General features: G+C 41.9%; 2 protein-coding genes across 3 annotated transcripts in view; one reads left to right on the top strand and one right to left on the bottom strand.

Moving 5' to 3' along the window:
• KIF2A (kinesin family member 2A) overlaps positions 1–19037 on the top strand; it is a 289833-nt gene that overhangs the window by 162245 nt on the left and 108551 nt on the right. The window lies entirely within an intron of this gene.
• On the bottom strand, positions 487–17539 carry LPL (lipoprotein lipase). 2 transcript variants are annotated; one of them, XR_011723483.1, is made up of 12 exons: positions 17414–17539; positions 17081–17182; positions 11036–11199; positions 10728–10907; positions 10055–10166; positions 8019–8252; positions 7542–7784; positions 6351–6471; positions 5370–5552; positions 3587–3691; positions 3122–3249; positions 487–2647 (listed from the first exon to the last, which is right to left on the bottom strand). XR_011723483.1 is itself a non-coding variant. In XM_071732280.1 (11 exons), exons 2-11 carry the CDS (start codon positions 17157–17159, stop codon positions 2602–2604), a joined length of 1467 nt encoding a protein of 488 aa, XP_071588381.1. In that variant the 5' UTR covers positions 17160–17182; positions 17414–17539; the 3' UTR covers positions 487–2601. The 2 variants fall into 2 exon arrangements, 1 of the variants encoding a protein (XP_071588381.1); XM_071732280.1 differs by lacking the exon at positions 3122–3249.

Here is a 19037-nt window from a genome sequence, read left to right on the forward strand (position 1 = left end):
AAGAAGAAAACGAAAAGAAGAAAACGAAAAGAAGAAAACGAAAAGAAGAAAACGAAAAGAAGAAAACGAAAAGAAAAAGAAAAGAAGAAAAAGAAAAAAAGAAAAAGAAAAAAAGAAAACGAAAAGAAGAAAACGAAAAGAAGAAAACGAAAAGAAGAAAACGAAAAGAAGAAAACGAAAAGAAGAAAACGAAAAGAAGAAAACGAAAAGAAGAAAACGAAAAGAAGAAAACGAAAAGAAGAAAACGAAAAGAAGAAAACGAAAAGAAGAAAACGAAAAGAAGAAAAAGAAAAGAAGAAAAAGAAAAGAAGAAAAAGAAAAGAAGAAAAAGAAAAAAAGAAAAAGAAAAAAAGAAAAAGAAAAAAAGAAAAAGAAAAAAAGAAAAAGAAAAAAGCACTAAGCCCCACAACTCAAGTAAAAGGTCGTGGCCTGGCCTTCAGCTAAAAGATATACAGCAGATTCTTTTATCAAAACAAAACTAATGACTTTGACATCAATTAGAGAAGTTTATTAAAACCATAGGTTTCCATTCTGTACAAAACTGAAGAGCTCTAATTTAAAAAAAAGTTTATTAACCACATAGGAAATAATGCAGTGCAAGTGGCTGGTTGATAAAAATCTCTGAAAGCTATATACAGGGTTAATACTACACAACTGTATTAATGTAGAGACTATCAGCAACTTTAGCAATATATACAAACTACCTTTACACACATAAATATCTTACATACAGCTAATAAATAACATTCAAAGCTAAATCATGTGTCCTCATGTACAAGAACTTTCACTAATTTGTATCTGTATTTGTATTTTATGCTGTATGAAGTAGGCACCTATCCAGACACTTTGTTTTCCTGAAGAACTTAACTCTTAACAGAAAATTGCAACAAAATGTGAATTCTATAGGGAATAAAATAGTGTATTTATTTTTAGAGGTCTCAGATGCAGTGGCTCAATACTCAACCCCACCCTCAGTGACTCATCACAACTCTGCTGTGGTTTAAGGGCTAGGAATCAAATGTAAGCAATTCCAGAATCATTAACACTCCAATATATTGCACTGTTAAAGACTTTTATCCCCAAATATACTAGCAGCCACAGCTGGAAAGAACACATTAACTGTGCACACAAATGCACACCTGTTGTTTTCGCTTTCAAGATGGGATGACACTACACAAATCACCACCTCCACAGTCTTACATATAAAGGAAAAGACTACAAAACCCAAAATCTATTGCTCACGTTACACTTCTCCAAGTGTCTACCTTCAAGTCCTTCCTCCCAAGTATTTTGTTTATCTTCTATAAAGCTGAGGGCTGCTGAATCTTTCAGAGCACTAGAAAAATTACATGCTACTTAAAAAGAGAAGCAAAATGCCTTAGATATATCTATTTTTGGCAACATGCTGCATATCTAAGTCAAGTGTTTTTGCATGTCAGTGTCAAGTGTTTTTCAGAGCATTCTTTGTTTTGCATCACACACCCTGGCTCTTTTTAACTGTCACAACTCCTGCTCCATGCTGAATTCCACCTCATGTCAGAAACCCAAGCAGGTCCCAGGCTGTAGTGCTGTACCACAGCCAAGCAACAGACTGAGGAGGGTCACAGGCAATCAATTCCAGTACAGGAATGCAGGAACATGCTTGTCACCTGTCAAGTGGATTCACTTGCATGAAAGACTGCATACAGCAGCCACTCAGACATTTTATGTTGAAGAGCAGAGAAACTGCCACAACCTAATACTCAGGATACAAGTTGTGGAGGGGAAAAAAAAATAAATCTGTTTCCCGCATTTTCTCACAGCTCAGTTCATTTGCAGTCTCTTGTTCACACAGTGTTGGTTTTATTTTCAAGGAATGAAAGCACAGGTGTAAAGATGAATGTCTGCATAGGACACTGGTATTGCTGTCTCCTCCTACAACTGCTATTTGTTCCAGGATAAGCTGCATAGAAGTATATAGCTTAACAGATCATACCTATTGTTAAGCAGAACTGGCATCTACCTCCAGTAAAACACATTCACAACCACAAACTAGAAAATTCATCCCCACATAAAGTCAGACCCTGACACCTTTCAGTATGACATACAGCAAACATTTTTTTTACATGAGAAACCTATTCATTTGCTAAACACATGCTTGAAGACAATGAACTCTAGCCACTGAACTGATTAAAAATTCAGTAAGCTCAGTAAGAAAAAAACATGCCCAGTTTCAGAAGACTCCTAAAAAGAAAGAAAAGCCAGGTACCGGGCTTTGCTTCTTTTCAATAAATACTAGAAAACAGCTATAGAGGGTTTGATGTCAAGAAGCCTTGTCACAAGGCACCATGATAAAGCAGAATTAATCACTCCTTCCCAGCACTCAAGCCTTTGGCAAGCTGTTTTGTGGGTTTCTTTTAAACTATTTGGACAATGTATTTTTATGGTTAGTAACTTTGCATGCTAAGACTTCCTTACAAGAAGTTTCCTAAGATAGCTAGGAATAGCAGGCAAAAAGCCAGCAGCAGATAAATATCTCTATATATTTTGTTCTGAACATCCAGTCCACAGGGATGAACAGATTTCTCCTCCTCACTTTGGAAAAATCTTTATTCTTGTCACTTAAGCAGATTCATGAGCAGAATTTTCTCTAGAGGCTTTCTTGGCACTGTGAAGGGAAAAAAGATAAGGTGAAAAAGAATATGTAAAATTTGTTCCGTTTTGTCTCATTTTCAAGACTTAGTATTAAAAGAACCTATTGAAAGGAAAATTAATTACATGCATGGGCTTTTACTGCCTGCTGCTTGTTTTTACACATAGCAGATATACACACAGAGCTCTTAAGGCCTCCCAGATCATTGGCCTGGACTGAAGGTCAACGCATATATCTTTTTATGCAGAACTAGATCTCTGTCTAGAAGTGTCCCCATGAGACCTTTCACACAGAGCAATTGCACTAATATAACCACTTCTCCAGCTCAAACTTTAGCAGATAAAGTCCAAACAAATCTGGCCCTCACATTTGAAAGTTTCCTCTGGGTCAGAAAAATTCTTGATCAAAAAAATCAAAGTGCACAAAAGGCAAAAAAAAACCCCAATCCTTGATCTGAATCAGAAATGCACCTCTCAGGAAATCACTCACGTGGCAGCAGCCAGCAAAGGTGCATGCTAGGGAAAATGCCTGCTCAGCTGCTGTATTAGTCTCCAGATCTGCTACTGGCCAGTTAGGAGGGAAGGGTCTGGACTCACTCAGTATGGATGTTTGGATTTCTTCAATTAAGAGTAAACGTAAGGCATTTTGAGACAGAGGCCCACTTTCCTCTCTGTTAGTTTCCTCAGTGCCTAGTCTGTAAGCCACCATGTGAATGTAAGAGGCAGCTACTTGTACTTGCTTTTCAAACATGCTAACAACCACAGGAGATGGTTAGCAGAGAACCACCTTAGGGGTTTTTAAGGTCCCAAGGTTGCCATAAGCAAACCTCAAGTTAATCTGAGTTGTGATGCTCCTGAAGTCTTAACTGCACAAGTCAATCACATCAGGAAGTTTTAGATACTCCTGCTACCACTAGAGCTTCTCCAACCCAGAAACAATAGTGACCACTCATACCCTCCTTTTTTTGTGTTGACGGGCTGGTCCAAGCATTTCACGAATATTGCTGCATCTTCTCCCTTACTGAGACGCGAGGTGCCATCTCGAGAACAGAACACCACTCTGTGGAATAAATATTGGACAATCACATGACTGAGCCAGATGTCTCTCTAACCATATGAACAGGACTGGTGCTCAGAAGCAATCTTTACACTTCGTCATGTGGGACATTACTTAACAAGCCTGTGAGAAAATTTTTTTTTAAAAAGATATAACTGTGACAAAGAAAACTTCATGCAAGAAAAACTGGCAAATGCATTATGTATGGATCTCAAACTGTAGCCATGATTTTCACTGGTCCTTTGCATAAAATCTTGTGGCTAAAAGAGCAGAAGTCTCAAAGTCTCTTGGATCTTCATTTATGCCAGTCCTTTTGTGAATTTGTATGGTGAATGATCTCAGAAAAAAAAATTTTTCCCTCAAATGTTTGCAAACAAAATAGGTTGCAAACTCCAGCTAACCTGAACAGTTACTTCCCTCTTTATCAGTACTTCCCCTAGCCCTATATTTGTTCAGCTCTGATAACTGTTCTTTGATAAAGTGACTGCTTTGTTTATTCAAAGGAGTAACAATCACAATACTGCACATATGACATGCATACTCTGTTCTGGGTACATTTTCTGCTAACAGATCTCAGGTCTAGTGAATTAATAGTTCAAATAATGCAGGTCAAAGCAGTTTTTTTAACTTCACTGTTAAATGCTCACACATTAGCACCATTTTCCAATAGACATGTGTTTCAGTTTTCATCCATAGAATCATAGAATCATAGAATAGGCTGGGTTGGAAGGGACCTCAGAGATCATCGAGTCCAACCCTTGAACAACTACCGCCACAGTCACTAGACTATGGCACTGAGTGCCATATCGAGTCGCTTTTTAAACGTCTCCAGGGACGACGAGTCCACCACCTCCCCAGGCAGCCCGTTCCAATATCTGATCACCCTTTCCGTGAAAAAATTCTTTCTAATATCCAATCTGAACTTCCCCCGGCACAATTTAAGACCATGCCCTCTTGTCTTACTGAGAGTTGCCTGGGAAAAGAGACCAACCCCCGCCTGGCTCCATCCTCCTTTCAGGGAGTTGTAGAGAGCAATGAGGTCTCCCCTGAGCCTCCTCTTCTTCAGGCTGAACAGCCCCAGCTCCCTCAGCCTCTCCTCATAGGATCTGTGTTCGAGTCCCTTCACCAGCTTGGTTGCCCTCCTTTGGACCTGTTCGAGGACCTCAATATCCTTCTTGAACTGAGGGGCCCAGAACTGAACACAGTACTCAAGGTGTGGCCTTACCAGGGCTGAGTACAGGGGCAAATCCATCTTTCAAGTATCCCCAGATCCTAAGAAAATCCATCTTAAAGCAATGATTTCTTATGTAAACACACTTTTGGAAAAGGTTTTTAAAAATCTCCTTCTAAGCATACTCTTCACAAGAAAACCTGTGCAAGTGTCCAGCAAGAGAGAGGAGAGGAACTGCAATTACAGAGATGCTGATTCATGGAGATTCTCTCTTGCATATGGTAACTAACCTCAGGAAGTGGTATACAGATTGCAGAATGCAGTGGAAGCAAATAACTGAGCCCAGATGACCTGAATGCTGCTGGTTTGGTGCCACTGGAGCCCAGACTATCAGTGCTGCACCCATTTAACTGCTTCCACCCTTCAAATCAATCCCTTCCCTCCATACTAGGAATCAGGAAACACTGTCAATTAAAACTAATGTAGCTTATAATAATCAAAACACGTTACTTCTTCTGAGTTTCTCCTGACTTCACTCTGACTCTCTGGATATCAAATGTAAAAGGAGTCCACCAGTCTGACCAGCTGAAGAAGGTGTCTTTCTCCCACTGCAGCTTAAGCATAAGCAGGTCACCAATGTCCACTTCTGTGTAAATCAGGAAGGAGAAGGTCTTGTTTGAAGAGACTTCAGGCCTGTGGGGAGGGGAATAATTTTTGTTATTGCTGTTTCTCTTCCCTTAACTCGTGGACAGGAAGAAAATCAAGGGGAAACACAGAACCAGGACTTTTAAGTATTTTAGAGAAGAAGGAAGCAATTTTCTCTTTAGTCCTGATGGATGGAACAGGAAAAAAAAAAAAACACCTTAAGCTTTTGTAGAGGCACAAGGAAAAAAAGCTTTCTGCATCACAGCTGGTAAAACCCTGGGATCCAATGTCAGACAAAGACATTCCAGTCTTTTCCAGTGCTGGTGGCTCCTAAAGAAGCCAGACAAACACCATCCAGGAACAGTTTAGGTTCCTAAAAGTTGAAAACACACTTTGTTGCTTTCCAACCCCACTCCCTGTCAGCCCAGGTGCAGGGATGTATGCACAGACTTCTGCTTATTTGCTGTCTCACTGAGGCCTTCAGACTAGTAAGACAATTAACTCCAGTTCGCAGTCTGCTTTTAAGGACCTTAACACAGGTGGAACATGGCATACAGATATGAAAAGAGAAGAAAAATGTAAAACCTGCCACACCAGAAATACTCTTATTAGGCTGAGCCATAGGCCAGATGTCACATTTCCATATTTCTGATCTCTTATCAAGAACAGCTCCTACAGACCTTAGATCACTATCTTCAGCAGTGGATGTGGGCCTTAGATCAAGGACAAGAGCAGATTCTGTGACTCTGTAACAGATTTCTGGAGCTGGAACAAGTTTTTCAGCTGGGACTTGAACAGTTTAGGTAGACTCAAGAGTATGTTGCTGCTGTTTCTGCAGCTACTCACAGTGTGAATGCAATGTTCTCACTCTCATCTAGAGTGCCATAAAGAGAGATCAGGAATGGCTGGTTTGTCTTGGTCATATTAGTCTTGCCAAAGAAATGGATCTTGACCTGGTAATGAAAGACTAAAAGAACACACAAGAACATCAATTAGCAAAAAAACCTCACCCTCCAAAGATATAAACACCCAAAACTCTCTATGCAAATCTCAGGCTACATTAGAAGCTGAGGAGTTCAGTTCCCTGCAGGTAACTATTTCTGTATGAAAGTAAAGATTAGGATGCAAGGGATTCAGGATTAAAAACACCTTTGCAGTTCTTTTATCTAAACTCCACATTTAGGTTGGCTGCCACTGTAACAATGCCTGAGTCTGCAGAATTGCCTTCGAATGTCTCATAAATGTGTAAGATCTGGCATCCTCGACTTGAAACAAGTCAGTTGTGCCCTCTTCATACTGAAGCCTTGATGAAAAAAATTAAACCCACTGACACTGCAGATTAAACACTGAAAGACAATGAAACACTAAGTCTTGCAGCTGCTTTAACAATGCAGGAATGTGCCCTCTGGTTGCTGGTCATCACACAATGAGTATACTATGTGGTACAGTCAAAGCTAGGGAGAAAAAAGTAAGTACTGAAGTCCAACTGGAAAACTTCCCTTAGCTGAAAGCCTTCCAGTTTTTTTCTGGTGATGATCTCCTCAGACGTACCACTATGATAGTGTGAATCAAGAAGAGCTGTGATATTTTAACAAGGGTTGGTTCCCCTCTAGCAAAGTCATTACAGATGATACTAGTCTAATGGTTTAATGTCTTTAAAGAAGTTGTTCATCTGACCGAACTCTACTGATTATTTTCCTAGCAGAAGGAAAAATTCATTTAGATGAAAACATGGAAAAAACATGGAAAATTCTGTTGTTCCACATGGCCAGGCTGTAGAATAAATCTTAATTCTGCTACTTAGGATCCTGTTCCAAAATACCTGTTTGTATTCTACCCCCACACCTTGAATAACAAGAAACTTTTTCTGGAGACATCACCTTTAGCTTGCCCTTAATGGCAAACTGTAGGCAACCTTCACCCCTGCTCACCACAGGCACCAAAGCAGTAATATTGTCATTTGCAGCACATACTTACCCTAACACACAGCTGAGCAAAAGTACCAGTTTTACTTACCAATAAACAAGCAGGACCTACCTTTATAGGGCATCTGAGCACGGGTCTTCAAGTACATTTTGGTGTTTCTCTTTGATCTCACTCTGTTGACCTTGTAACCCAAGTTGTTGCAGCGGTTCTTCCGGCAGCTCAGGCAGAGACCCTTCTCGAAGGCCTCCTTTGTGTTACAGCGGTAGGCCATGCTAGGCTTTTCTTCATAGAGGAGAGAGTCAATGAAGAGGTGGATGGATCGTTCATGGGAGCATTTTACCAGCTGATCCACATCTTGAAAGAAACAAAGTGTGTAATATGTATATAAACATGCACATAAGCTCCTAAACAATGCTGTCAATATGCATGATCACTTATGCCAGAGCTGGGCTTTATGAGATGACAGCTGGAAACACTTCAAAGAACAAGTTCCTGTGCTTCTTGAAGAGATCTTTGCTTGCAGGAAATCTGCAGGCTACGGAAGATCTGCCTTTGGATGGTATGCTGGTTTTTTCAGAGCAGCCTCACCTGCAAACCCTTTCTCAGCAATCAGACGAAGTGCTTCTCCCAGGTTGCAACCTGGCTGGAAACCTCCACCATTAGGATAAATATCAATGTGCCCAACAGGCTTCTGGATCCCAATGCTGCGGTCTGGAGAGCCTCGAGTGTATGTGTGTAGGACATCCACAAAGTCAGCATCATCCGGGGAGAGGCGGGTGAGGGCATCAGCATACTCAAAGGTAGGACCAGCTGGATCCAGTCCTTTATGGGGTATACCACAAAGGAAAACAGATTATTGTCTGCCAAATATATTGACAGTGATAACATGCCAAATTCAGCTACCACACAGGGCTTGAGACTGCCTGTGATGCTGGTGACACTGCAGACATTGCAGTGTATAAGTAGCAGATCATCTAAGTAGCATTCATGTACACAGGAAAATCAAACATACTACCTTGAAATGCTGTCACTGTTTAAAAAATATAAAGTGTATATATATATAAGTAAAGAAGACAGATAAGCTCCCTCACAGCTGTAGCATGTTTAGTGGGTGAAAAAAGAAGTATTTTCTCAATGTCTTCCTCTCTTGTCAAGCAACAGTGGAATTGCAAAATCTCTAGATAAAGTGTGGAAAATATCTTGCTGCCAACTCCCTTCTAGGGGAACAAGTGGGAAATAAATGAAAGCTTTACTGTCTACATGTCCAAGGAGATTATTGTAGTAAACTTCCAAGAGGCAGCAACACTGACAGCAAAAACACCCAGAACAATTCTGCCAGCAAACAAGTGCTATCACTTGAATCCACAAAACTACTTGAGAGATGGCTAAAGGCAGAAATGAAAGGACAGGTCTTTTCTGCAGACCTCAGAGGATGGGCACCAGGGTTCCCCACTCCTGGTTAGCCTCATCCAGTCTGCACTGCCTTCCCCTCTGCTGTAAAGACTTCAGGAAACACATCCCATCACTCCCTGTGTTTAAAGGTGATGCAGCTTTCCCAGGGAAAGGTTCATTCTGGGCACCAAGCATAACCATGGGGACATGAGGGTATAGGTTTTTGATTGGTTTTGCACCCTCAGTGAAAGCAAGAACGCTGCAGCTGAGATAAAGGGTAAAGTGTAGAGGGACTGGTGTTTTGGCCTCCTTATTTTAATCTGCCACCTCCCAGAAGTCAGCCTTTCCTGATGCAGCCTCTGCCCAGCCAACCTCATGGCATGCCTGTGGATCTGGGATCACAGACAGGATCAGGTGAAAGGGCAAAGGGTGCCAAGGGAAGGGAGCTAGGCTGCTATTTGAACAGCACTCCCAAGCTGGAGTGCTGAGAGACAGCAGTGAAGAGGCCACAGGAGAGTGATTTTCTTTGCCTTGCTTGCCTTGATGTTGGTATTTCCTTTGTCACTGAGATCAGTGCTAGAGCCTCTCCAGGTGCTGGGCTATAAACCAGCCACAGAGTAGCTGTGCACTCTGTCTTGTCCAGCACACATCAAAAAATCACCCTAAGCATACATCAAAGCATGCATGGGAACAGCATAAGCATATGTATCCTTCCTCCCTCTTCCCTGAACTCACAGTATTATTTCTAGTCTAGAATAATACTTCAGGTTGTTAAGATTAATTTTTAGTACATGACAGTGGACCTGTTCTGATTATCTGTCAGTATAAAGCACAAACTTCTCGCAACTAAAGCATCCCATGGCAAAGAGCTCAGCACTTACTATACCCATGTCAGGAAGATGTACCTCCTATTCCTTTTGAATGGCCCACATCAGCTGCAAGGAAAGACCACCTGGGTGAAGATAATCAACTGACGTGCTTATGCTAACCCTAACCTCCCCTCCACCCCCCCACCTTAGTTATTCTTTTCTAAACCTCTTCCAGTTCTAGTACAGATATTACAGATACTACAGATAGCTGATACTACAGAAGTATCAGCTGTGCTGATTCAATAAAGAATGAACACAGAACCTAAATACTGCCAAGAAGCAACAATTATCCTGGTTATTTTCCAGAAGAACATAATATTTCAGTCTAGAAGAGACAGGACTCTCCACCACAGGTCTTCTTACCAGTAATTCTATTCACTTTCTTTTTTGTCAGGCTCCCAGCAATCCCAGCAGCATGAGCACCTAGACTGTACCCCAGCAAGTGGACATTGTTGAGAGGATAACTGAATTGTTCCTGCAGACAAGACCAATTTGTTTAAAGTTTGATGGCAAATAATAACGCCAAATAAGATGACAAAGAAAAATACACACAGTAGTATTTCTCTTCAAATCATGAAAACCAGCAGAAATACTAAATATAATTTTGTACCATACTAGGTCACTTAAGTTAACTAAAGGCAAAATTTTAAGCAGAGAGTAATCTAAAAAGAAGGTTTGAACACAGGGCTGTGTATTATACCACAGATAAGACAAAGTTTTCCGCTTCCCAAGGGCTGACTGTTGTGTATTATATAGCAACCTGTCTTTCATATGTACATCTCAGAGTCTTCAGAAATACTGTCAGCCCACAGGGCTTCACAGATCACAAGGTGAAGTTTCTGGAGTGCACTACAAAAGGCCTCATTTTGTGAGAGATAAGAATTAAACTAAAGCTGGGATTTTTGTCCAGCAAAACTACTGTCTGTGAGAGCTAAACACCATTTACCCAAAAGTAGATGATTAACACAGCCGCACCATTGCTTTTTGTCTTCCAGGACATTATGTACAACATATGACACGAAACTGTACGTCTTACCTCCATCCAGTCAATAAACACAGCAACATCCTTTCCCACTAGCTTAGTGTACGCAGCAGACACTGGGTAGTGCTGCTGAGCTCGAATTAGCCAGTCCACCACAATGACGTTTGAATTAGGTTCTCTCTTGTACAGGGCATCCACCAGCTTCGGGACCCAACTTTCATACATTCCTGTCACCTGTTGAAGGTTTTTTTTTAATTTAAAAAGAACATATTTTAATATCTGTGGTATATACACCTGTGCTGACAGATCTAGCACAGTTTGTCAGAAGTGTAGTTAAAAGGGAGATTTCTCCCCTTCCTTACCGTCCACCCATGGATCACCACAAAGGTTTTACTGGTATGGTTGAAGTTACACTGTGCCAGGCTGTTCACCTGCCCAGGAACCAGGTAGCAGACATCCTCATCGGGCTCTGCAGGCGTCCGTAAGGAAAACTTGCTCTCAATTTCCTCAAAATTGTTCTCAGCTGCTGCACAGGAAGCACAAGGCAGGGCTTTAGGAGTATTACGCAAATAGCTCAGAAGTCACAGGCACAGTGTTAGAGAGATATCAAAACCAGTCACAAAATAGGACATGTGTTTTTCATTTCCTAGAGCCCTCCTTTTGCACCTCAACAGCCATGTAAAGAGGAAATCAAGCAGTCAAATAGCTCGCCTCCAAGGTCCAGGTAAAACAGTGAAAATCTGGCCAGCTGTCAGAAAAGGTACAGATTCCTTTCAGAAGCCAGTACCTTGCCCATTCCATTATTAACAGGAAACCTCCATATTTACCACAGCAGTGAAGAAAACTGCATAGGACAGCCATTGACAGTTCATGTGAAGAAGCAGCAATACCACCATACTATTACATAGTTCGGTTGTGCATCTTCTACATCATTTTATCAATAACCACTACCTAACAAGGCTCTTTATAGCACTCAGTCATTGCAGTCATTAAAAATAACAGCTGCTCAATCACCACTGTTTCACAAAATTCTAGTTTTAACTTTTTACCAATATAAAAAAACAGCAGATGAAGTCAGACATCCATGAAGGAAATTAAACTAGGAAAGCAGACGACAGTATTTTCAGCTTATATGCAAAACTGCAGAAAAAAATCTTCCCCTGCTTGAACCTTTTTTGAATCCAGGGCAGGTTGGCAGGGGGGATATCATGCACTGGTGATAATAAAGCATGTGATAGCCTGAGATCACTTCTTAGTGATCTCCCTCCAGCTTTCAGATTCAAAACAAAGCATTCCTTTTCTTCCTGCCAAGGCAGAGAAGTGGTTTAAGGCCTCATGCCACTACTCTCTGCCTGGGAAGAAACTTCTCCTGTTTTTACATCTGATTCAACACATAATTACAGGGTCTGCTGGATATAGAGGCTATTAACTGTGGACTTAAACTCCAACAATTTTTGAAAACTGGGCCTTACTTTGCCAAATTGGTTTTTATTTTGATTGCTTGTTTTGATTTCATCAAGATATTGACTGCTGGTTTTCCAGCTACAGCTGAACCTGGGCCAACTCTTTCCAGCCCAGTGTCACGTTTCCTGGCATCACGACCATCAAGCTTTTACAAACTCCTAAATACACACTAGTTAATGGCTTCAAGACACCATAGGGAATGCAAAGGGGCAAGTGCAGACACGTGAGACAGATTTCCACTCCCCTACTTTTCTCACTGCAGAGCAGGTTTTCTATGCTAACTGGTAGATTTGTATTTCTTCATAAAAATGTGCCGCATCAGAGGTGACGAATAATTAACTGTTCGCCCCCCACTAAAACTTAGTATTTCTGGTCTTCTCATTCAAGCTACCACAGTCAGGAAGGCACTGACTCATGCCTGACCTCACTCAGCTCTAAGGTAGATGTATGAAGTCTGGGAGGTTCCTGCTGTGCTTAGTAGACCACAGAAATTAGGGTCTATTTTGTGTGAGGTCACACAAACAACACACAAGCTGCAAAAACTGCTCAGAGAGATTGCCATCATTTGCAATCAACAGCTCACCATTGCCTAAGTCTAGAGCCTCTCACCAGCTGAAAACAAAGCACATGCAGGGAAGTAGCAAGAAATGACTAGACAGAAGTCATGCTCAGCTATAGGTTCTGACCCTGACTGCAGTAGGATGACTAGCTAGCTAATCTAGGATAATTAGCAGGCCTCCGTTCCCTCCTCTTTCCCTCTAACGAAGGTGTAAAGTTTATGACAAATACCTTTCTTCAGATCGGTACACGGATTCATATAATGGTGAATATAATAATCTACCTTCCAAAGGCAAAATTTACCAAACGAACCAAATGTTGATTTTTCTCTAAGACTGACCCTTTCTTACATTTGAAACTCCCACCTAGCTAGAGAGGACAAAACCCCTTTCTGAAACAAATGTTTAGATTTACATTATTTACTTTTTAGCCATACACAGAAGAGTCCCAAAGGCTGATTGGTTAAATATAAACTATAACTTTTCACTCTGTATTGAATCAATAAAACATTGAAAGGACCAAGAGCTTTTAACTGTACAGCATACAATGCAGAGACTTCTAATTATGTATATTCCTGCTCAGCACAGGAAGGCTAGCAAGAATAGTCCACTTGCCCACTATACTTAAAGTGCACCATACTTAAAGGTACACCTAGAAAAGTGTACCAAACTTAAAAATATGGCAGTGCAGGCGCATCTGCCACTGAAGGTGTGAAAAATCTTTCACAAACATTCTTGTGTTTCAGCCTAAAAATATCTGGATAGGATTTAAGGGCATAGGAGCACTGATGTGCAGTCACCACACCAAGAAACAGCAGCTGCAAAGCAATAGCCCATGAGTTACAGAAATGGCAGAAGGCTACTGTTCATTTAGATACAATGTACAAGGTATTAGAATGTCAGAAGAAATTATTGTTGACATCTTTTATGCTCACAAGAAAGCATCACATTGTCTAATGCCCACAAGTTCAGTTCCCAGAAGTAAGATAACTTTTGGATGACGGAAGTGTGTGTGATGGTGTTTCTTACAAACTTCTTAAAGATGTGCTCATCAAGAAGCCATCCTCAAAAGTTACTTGAGTTTGGATTTGCAAATTCTCTGTCTCAGCATGTCAGATAACTCATCTGCTCTTCATGTTGTGCTGCACACATGCTGTAGCTCCACTTGAACTTCCATCTTCTGCAGGTTCAGTTTCAAAAAGAGTGGTATGCAATAGTATGTAGCAAATCATCTCATATACCGGTATCTACATGTATTGTGCTTTAAAAATGCATCAGAGAAGCTACAAAGTGTACCACTTAAAACTAGCATTTCCCACTCCAGCTTTTGTATATCGAAGTATCTTGGTCTGTTCAGATCCAAACTCTGCCACAGACTTTAGTAACAGCCCTTTTCCTCCTAACTTTAAAGTGAGAAGTCTAATTGAATCATGTCCTAACTGAGCTAGTTGAACAGCTGGTTCTCATTCTTACTGCCTTAGACAAAGCCAAAGAAATGCAGAGACAGTCATTTACCACAGGCTAATGAGGTGTTTTAAGCCAAAATAAGTAAGCCAGGGGAAATCCAGAAATGAGGAGTCCACCATGTTTCTGAAAGGTGGACAGTAATTTGCCTGGATTCACAAAGTTTTACAAAATATCTAATTTCTGTAGCTACATTAAGAAATTTATATACATCCATACTGACACTGAAGTAGTTCTTAGTGATAACAGTAGATTTCTAAAAAGAGGCAGACCTGCAGGTAAAAATGTGTATATAATAAAAAGGTATGCTTTTGGTAAAAATCATACTTGTGCAAGCTTATTCAGTACAGGTTTTTACCTCTGAGAGCATGTGATTTCTACTGCAAAAGATTCCAGGCACACAGTTGCAAATACAAGCTCCTGTTTCAAAATGAAACTTTCAGGTCACTGCTATGTGCGTACAGTTAACAAGGTGACTTTAAAAGTTACTACTTAGCAGACTGTAAAAGGGAGTGAAATTAAGAATTAAGCCACCAATTTCAGACATGAGCTGACTACAAATTGTGTTGCCAAACCCCATTTTATCAAGCGCTGCAAACTTTCGGATGCTTTTCTTTCCTCTCCACTTGTATAATCTCACTTTTAACCTGTTTAAACCTTGTGACACTTTGAACTTGCAGCTTGTAAAATTCACACAGGGACACGTAGACTTCAAGCATTCTGAGAAAGTACAAAGAAGTTTACACACTTATCAAGAGAATTCAGCTTCAAGTTATTCCCACAGGAAGCCCAAGGCACCCTGGCAACTGATGTTGATGAAGAAAACTGTTTATCACTGTTCACTGGGTGGAGAATGTTAAGTCTTGAGGAAGTAACAACATCTGGAATATTAGTCAAAAGTTCAACTGACCACATCAGACACAGGATGCCAAATAGGATAATAATGTATTTGCCAGAATCAGTGCACCTGAGCTATAGTTTTAAAAATGGATTCTTTGATAAACAATAATTTCCTAGTGTTATATACATAGAAAACACTACTTCTTAGATGCAAATATCATTAGAAATTATACCTCTATAAACTCAAGCACACAGGCATGCACACATGTGCACAGCAGCAAACATCTGCACATACCCTTAAACATCATAAAACGATCAAGATAATGGGATTAATTCTTCCCCCAGCTGATAACCAGCATTAAGATCATCTCTCAACCAGTCATATTAAATTCTTAAATGAACGCTGAAGCAAACTCATGGTCAGCTGTAACAGAGGAGCTCTATAACAAAAATTTTTATACTTTAATTTGACCTATATTATAAACTGAAAACAGACTACTGTGTGTTGCAATCCCACAAAACCAACAGCTCACAAGTTGGGTTAATGTTTAACTCAGCTGTAAAGAAATTACAGCTTCAAGCATATTAGTGTCTTCCTTTAGTGACAGAGCCCTGAGAGGATGTTCTTCACTTCTAAAGCAGAGGCAATGGAAAGACCAACACCTCTGAAATGCAACGGCACCCATGTCCAGAAGCTTGAGGGAGGACCTGCCAGCTTGTCCTGGGGGGTGTCACAACGAGGGCAAACTGCTGCTCTCACACTGTGTGCATGGGCGCTCACCCCTCTCTGAGGCACTACCTGTCAAACAGATCCTTACTTAGCAGCTGCCAGGAGGCTTGTACCTCAGTCCATCAGAGCTCTTGCTCAGTCCCTCTGGGATATCTGGAACTATCTTAAAACAATAAAATGCAACCAGTCATATTTTGAAGTTATATGGAGGAAAGAATGCGTGAGAAAACCATACAAAGCAAGTGCTTCCAGCATAGAAAATATTCCAGCAAACTTTTAGGAGTGCTAGCGCTCATGCTAACCTACAGCATACTTTTGATACCTGATGGCCTCACCTCTGTGCCTTCTCAGAAATTCACCGTTTCTGGAAAGGCCATGCTATGGCTGCCCTGGCAAGTCTATCCCAAATGCAGCCATAGTTAAACACAGCAACTCACATTGCACGACAGCGTAAGCCTGCTGTAACCCATGACTATAGAATTACACTGTTAAAAACAGAGATCAGAATGTATTCCTAGTAATTCTTTATCTTCTCCTGGAACACTTGTGTTATCTTAACCCAGAATATCTTTTTCTGTGTTGTTTATTAGATACTCTGGATTCCTAGAGGGCTGGATCATGTATTTTCTGTTTCAAAACATCTTTGGGGTGTACAAGAAACAGTGTGAGACTGAATGGTTGGATGGTTTTAGGATGACCACATAATCTGTTTTCACATAACCTGTTTCTAAGGAGAAATAATGTAATCACCAGTAACTGGGGCAAATCAGTTCCTACAGATGAGAAAAGGTTGCTCTATGAAGATAGTTATTTCACTGTATGAAACTTGGATACTGCCATGTAAAACACATTTGATTTCCTCTGACTGGAGTCAAAACAAGAGCATTTTCCTCTGGCTGCACCCTAGCACCCCACCGTTTTGAATACTTCACTTCAGCTTCCCTGTACACAAAAGAAATAAAGGCATCTTTAGTGAAAAAAGCAGCAGTTTCCATATTCCATTTTAGCATCACGTACTAGCTCTAAGACCTACAGGCATATTTTCTTTTAAGGTGGTTGACTTACGGTACACTAATCTCCTACACATAATGCCTAAGAAAGTAAGACTGTGACAAGGCACAGTAGTGGTCTCCTAAAATTAGTCTTTGCTCATTAAAGATGCAATCACTGCGGTCCTGCAAAGCTCAGTTGAAAGCTCCTCTCCCCCTCCCAACCCCCCGGCGACATTTCCCCTGCGCACGCACCCCCCGCCCACGGGTGACAGGCGTGCCCGGCACGCCTGTTTCCCCGCCTCATGCGTGCTCCGGACTCCGCAGGGGCTGCGCGCACCCCTTCCCTGCGCCAGGACTTACCGCCGGCCGCAGCCGGACCACGAGCAGCCAGCCAGGACAGGCAGATGCAGAGGGCCGACAGGAAAGCCATCCTCCCCATCTCGCTTTGTTTCTCCTTGCGCGCTGCCGCGGCAGAAAAGTTTCGGTGAAAAAAAAAAACCACAAAAAAACAAACAAACAAACAAAAACCCAAACACACAAACGAAACAAAAAAACAAACAAAAAAACCCCTACCAAACACAACAAACCAACCAAACAAACCAAAAAGCCACAACAAAAAAGCCTGCAAAATTAAGCTTTGCGTTCAAAAACAAGCAAACAAAAAAAAACCAAACAACTGTGGCGCAAAAATACCCCGATGGCAAGAAATCACTCTGGGAACACCTCTGGAGTGCCCTACGATCAACCCAACCCCCTAACCTGTCGGCGTCGCTCTCCTCCCGGGCCGTTATGTCCCCTCCAATATGCAAATATGCAAATAAACCCACACCCATTGGACCCGCCCCGCGGGGCGGGGGCTGCCCCAGGGTGGGCGGGGTGGGAGGGGGCGTTGTGAGGCGTTCCAGCGGGGTATCGCGGCCCTGGCCCGGCCCGGGGCGGCCTCCTGGCCCCCGCCCGGCCACGGGACGGCGCGGCACGTTCCCGGCATGGCACGGCTGGGCTCGGCGGAGCTCGGGCAGCATGCATCAGTGTTCATAGACCCCTCGCCTTTGAGACGGCCCGGCTCCGTCTGCTCACCCATATCTGCCCTGGCTTGGCGCTCGCCGCGCCGCACTGTGCCTCGCCAGTGCAGTCCGAGCAGCCAGGATGCAGCTGCAGCGCCCTTCCGTTGGTCTGCTCTCCCACGGCGACCTAGCTCTCTTGTGCCTCTCTCTCATCAGTTGTTGCTTTTTCACCAAGAACCAATAGCTAAATGCATACTCAGTTCAGTGCCTGAAAACTGTTCAGGGCCTTCTACTCTTCCCTTGGAAAACCTTTGTTGAAACTTTGTTTAGCCAGCACTCAAGAGGATATAAGTTTGGAGCATAAATTTATTTGCCGGAGACTGCATCTGTACTCTAGAGAAATGCAGAGTTGCCTCAGAGGTTTCCAGCTGTCCCTGCCTTCCTCTCAGCCATATGGTTTGCAAGCAGCTTTGCAATGCTGGCTACAGAGTGAAAGGTCAGCTATGTAAGGACATGTAATGGAGATATATTGAACTAATAACAAGGTTATGTTCAATTCACTGTGTGGCATGTTGTCAAAGGCCCAGTTTCCTAATGAAATTTACAACACTGGCAATGAGGTCTCCCTCGATTTTGCAATGTGAAACAACTGGGTTTTGCTTTGAGGGTAACTGATTCTTCTCAGATCAGGCACCTTAGGAGGCTAAAGAATACTTCGTTCATATTATAAAGGCTATGCAATAAGGTAGCAGAGTGTAGCAGATCTGGGTCACCTTTGCAACGTTAGATTCCATTAAAAGGCCAGTAAGATTAGTAAGTGACAATACATTTTCCAGGGACACAGCTTGAAGTTCCTCCACCACCAGCTCCTATTTGTATCCAAAAGGCACTGGAAGAATTTAAGGAGGTTGCAAACTGATCATACTGAGATTTTTCTTACCAAATGAGACGAGCAGGATCAGTGAGGGGGATAGCGCAGTGTTTGAGGCTGTGGCAGAGTGTGCAAGTCAGAGCCAGGGGATAGAAAGTGAGGAGGCTAGGTGCAAGAGAAGACACTGACTCTCCTTAACAGAGGGCGGTGGTGGTGCTGGTGAGCAGGAAGAAAAATGGTTTGTGCAGCAGCTTGCTATGTTACTGAGCATATCCTCCGACTGGTGTTTGAGACTCCTTTGTCAAAACACTAGTTGGAATTTTCTCATGTCTATTTTTCCTTTCCCAAGAGCATACTAAACAATAAATTTTCTATTTATCTAATTTAGTTGAAACTCTATAGTGTAATTTCCCCCCTAGAAATCAACCTGACCCCATTTAGG

This window comes from Heliangelus exortis, chromosome Z (assembly GCF_036169615.1).
Source record: "Heliangelus exortis chromosome Z, bHelExo1.hap1, whole genome shotgun sequence".
Taxonomy (NCBI): Eukaryota; Metazoa; Chordata; class Aves; order Apodiformes; family Trochilidae; genus Heliangelus; species Heliangelus exortis.